The sequence below is a fragment of the Palaemon carinicauda genome, chromosome 7 (assembly GCF_036898095.1).
Source record: "Palaemon carinicauda isolate YSFRI2023 chromosome 7, ASM3689809v2, whole genome shotgun sequence".
Lineage (NCBI taxonomy): Eukaryota > Metazoa > Arthropoda > Malacostraca > Decapoda > Palaemonidae > Palaemon > Palaemon carinicauda.
The window spans coordinates 70,459,727-70,463,966 of record NC_090731.1 but is presented as its reverse complement, the minus strand read 5'-3'; the positions used below and the strand labels follow the sequence as shown (position 1 = coordinate 70,463,966).

General features: G+C 51.3%; 1 protein-coding gene across 1 annotated transcript; it reads right to left on the bottom strand.

The window, feature by feature from the left end:
* Positions 1-287: 287 nt before the first annotated feature.
* On the bottom strand, positions 288-1,918 carry LOC137644358 (serine/arginine repetitive matrix protein 1-like). The gene is made up of 3 exons (XM_068377345.1): positions 1,795-1,918; positions 1,035-1,673; positions 288-757 (listed from the first exon to the last, which is right to left on the bottom strand). Exons 1-3 carry the CDS (start codon positions 1,916-1,918, stop codon positions 288-290), a joined length of 1,233 nt encoding a protein of 410 aa, XP_068233446.1.
* Positions 1,919-4,240: the final 2,322 nt, after the last annotated feature.

Here is a 4,240-nt window from a genome sequence, read left to right as displayed (position 1 = left end):
ATCAAGCCACGAAGTTGCCTGCATGGCACTCTTCGCGACTTTCTCCTGGTTTTGGGTCTCCGACGCCGCAAACGTCACCTGCCGGGTAGATAGCTTCTCGAAAGAAGTTCCCTTAGCTAGTTCCTCCACGGAATGATGGAGTGGAAGAGACATGCAAGACTCCCCGTCGATCTCGAAATACCTCCTCTGTTGGACTAGAAGAGGAGGGAGGAGTCTGAACTCGGCAGAAGAACGTCCTGAGTAGGCCAGACCGGAGAGCTGAGCTTTGACCTTGTCCCTGGCACCTTTCACCCCTTTCGACCAGGGCAAAGCCACACTAGTCTTGGGGGCTTCTGGACACCAAAGACCTCGTCAAGCACGCTGTCTTTCCCCTCGTGAGGGGCTGTCTCCGGGTCCTTGATTTTGTTGAGCTCCCTCATCAAACCAAGGACCTGCCAGAACGCATGTTCTGAATCGCTGTGCTCTCCTTTTGGTGGACTGGCAGCTAAGTCTCCCATCCCTAAGAGGTCTTCTTGGGGAGAAACGTGGATGTCCTCCCTAGGGATTGCTGGTTTTTGACGAATCCTCGACGAAGATTTCGGAACAGTCTTGGTGTCCTTCGATTCCCTCCTGGAAGGAAAGTAGGACTCCAACACAGACGCCCGAGGAGGGACCTCTTCCCGTGCAACCTCTCCCCTATCCGGAGGAAATTCCCCCCTTGGTGCCAAGGGAGAATTCTCCGAGTCAGAAGAGTCCCCCGAGGACGAGATAAACTCATCTACAGGAGGGGGTGGAGCTGCAGAGGTTGGAGAAGGGGGAAGGGGTCCGCCTGATGGGGTTCCTGGAGACCAGCTTTCCCCGGGGAGGAGTCACCACGAAGCCCACTCCTTTCCTTTTCTTCAACGGTGGAGAACCCATCACAGGGTTCCGCCCCTGATCAGTGCTGGAAGGCTTGATAGCCTGGACCACAGCCTTGATCATGTGGCGGAACCATGGTAGACGGGTAACTGACGCTGTGTCAGCAATCCCCTCTGGAGAAAAGGGGATCTCGCGACCCTTAGGAGTGGTCACCACGGGGCCTTCCTGAAAAGAAAGAGATGACTGCCTAGACCTCTCTGCTGATCTTCCTTGTTCTTCCGTTGTCTTCCTCTTGCGCGGAGGAGAATCCTGGGAACGCCTCCCAGGAGAAGCATCCTGCTGAGAATCCTTGCGATCCGTATGACCCACACGGGCGGGAGCAGTGCCGCGCCCGGGAGAGCTCGTGAAAACAGTTTCGCGCGCGGGCGAGGTAGCGCAATAGCGCGTAGGCGAGCGACCTGTGGGTGAGCGTTCGCGCGTAGGAGAAAGGCGGTCATAGGGCCGCGAGTGATGGCGCGCATGCGCAGGTGCACACGCGTGGGAGCGCGCAAGTGAATGGCGCGCAGGTGAATGGCGCGCAGGAGGGTATGCACGAGATCGAGCAGGAGAGCGTGCATATGAACGCGTAGAAGAACGCTCCAGAGAAGGAGCTGGCGAGTGACCGCGCGACCTCTTAGGAGAGCGCTGGTGATGGTGGGAGGGAGAAAGATGTCTCCTAGAAGACTTAATCTCCCTCAACTGGTGGCGCGCAGATCTGTCAGTGATCGGGGCGCATGTAGGAGAGGCCCCTTCTTTACAGCCCGCAGGACCAACAGCGTCTTGGCGTGAAGGACGAGCTGTAGGAGATCGTGGGCGTGAGTGCGCCAAACTTAAGAGGCGCTCAGAAATCAAAGGGCGCGCAGGGGCAACTGAAAGCGCAGGAATCGACGCGTGAGGCAAAGGTGAACCCTTGCGAGCGTCTGAGTCCGAAGATCTTGAGGGCGCTGGCGAGCGTGGGCGCGCAGGGCGTGCAACAGGCAGAGGCACTAGTGCGTGCTTGCGCCCGCGCGCGCAAGAGAGTGATGGATCGCAGTGCGCCCATCAGGAAGTTGTTGCTTCTCAGGCTGGGGGTGCCCTAAGGAGAGCTGGCGAGCAGGGGAGCTCTGGCGAGAAGGAGATCGCTCGCGCGTTGGAAGGCGTTGCACCTTCTCTGGATGTCCAGGAGAGCGCTGGCGAGAAGGAGATCGCTGGCGCGTTGGTGAGCATTGATCATCCTCAAGAGCAGGAGAGCGCCGGCGCACAGGAGATCACTGGCGCGTTGGAGAGCGCTGGCGAACAGGAGAAAGTTGATGAGGAAACGAAGACCTACGCTCAACTGTACGCAAGCGCGCAGGTACGCGTACAAGGGCCAGGGACTTAACCCCAGAGTCCTTTTCCCCCGAAGGAGACGGTGCCTGTAGGATTACAGGTGACGGCAGCACTGAAGATCTGGCAGGAGAAGAGGATCGTGAACGATCCGCAGAGAGGTCAAGAGATGTTGTAGGTATGACCTTCTCCTGACGAGGTAGTTCCTCCGCAGGTGGAGGAGAAGGAGACCCAAAGAGGCGCCTTTTCACCCCTTGATAGCGATAAGGGAGCCCCCTCTCTCGCAGAGGCCTACGGGCCTTACGACGAATGCGACCCCTTGGTAAGGAGTCAGGGTCATCGGTCCTTCGAAGAGGTGTCTCTGAAAGCGAGCTACCCCGGGGGGGAGACGAGCTCGCAGGAGAGACCGGAGGCCCCACCCTTCCCTCCGAAGGCTGTGCGGAAGGGAGAGGTGAGACTCCAGCAACATCCGAGGCAGCAGGATCAAGGATTTGACTTGCCACGTCAGAAGGGGCAGACAAAACAGCGTCGACAATGTCCGAAGGAAAAACCTCCGGAATTACCGGTGACTGTTTGACTGCAGCCCCCAGCTGCAACAAGTCAAACAGGCCTTCCTTGGAGGGAGTGCCCTTAAGCCCCAAGGAAGCCCAAAGCTGAAACAAACCATGATTAGAAACAGTACAGTTGAATTCATGAAAATATAATAAATCCTCCCCCGGGGGAGGAGAGGGAACAACTTCGCTAAGGGAGGCCACGCCCTCTACACCACCACGAGGTTGGCAAAAACCACTAGGGCCTGCAATTTCACTCAGCGGTTTCACAGGTGAAGCCGGACGAGGGAGACCTTCGGAGGAGGTTCGGGCGGCGCAAGAATAATCCCTAGAGACCTCCTTCTTCAAAGTCACCTTCGAAGGAGATCGGTCTCTCTTGGGCTTCTTCTTGCGCCTACGGCCGAACTTCTCCCACTGGAAGGCAGACCACTCCCTGCACTCACTGCACACATTATCCTTGTCACACCGTTGACCTCGGCAAAGGGGACAAAGGGCGTGAGGGTTCATCTCCAAAGAGGACATAAACGTCCCACATGAACGCTTAGGAATTCCAGGGCAAGTACGCATCGTTAGAGTCGAGGCCAACTTCACACACACTAGTTAAAGAGAAAGCAGATATATTAAAGGCTGTCAAGCGAGGGTGAGAGCAGAGATGTCTGATCATCACCCGAGCCAAAAGTGAATTGAGCTATTCACAGTGTGTGAGGGGGGAAGGGGTAGCTAGCTACCCCTTGCCTACCCCCCCCCCCCCGCTAATTAGCAAGGGGGTAGTTAACCCTCGTTAAAATTTAATGGCTCGTCATTTCAGCTCCGCCAAAATAATACCCCATGTAAATAGCGTGGTTTGTATTAGGTTACATAACATATATATATATATATATATATATATATATATATATATATATATATATATATATATATATATATATATATATATATATATATATATATATATATATATAAATGGCATATACTCATTACATTCTGTGTGCATATATATATACATACATATATATATATATATATATATATATATATATATATATATATATATATATATATATATATATATATATATATATATATATATATATATATATATATATATATATGCTTATAAGTCACTAAATAGCGAGTGACAATATATTCAGCCAAGGCCACAGAAAAAATAAAAGGAGACATATCGAGCGCTTTCGTGTTATTTCAACACCTTTTCGAGGTAAAATGTTAAAAACACAGAGAACATCTAACAAAGTAAAAAAAAAAAACTGAAAAAATTGAAAACAAGTATTCAAAGTTCGGTTAAAACTAGTACAGCACATAGAAACAGTTCAACAGGTGATTAAAAAGAAACAATCTTACAAATCTCGTTAACAACAAATGGGTCCAGTTTGTACATACCCTTGCTTACATTCAATAAGTCACTGTGATATTTGATAAAAGCAGATTCAATTATATTTTTACGAGTTATATTATCACAATATAAAACAACTTTTGCTCCCTCCCAA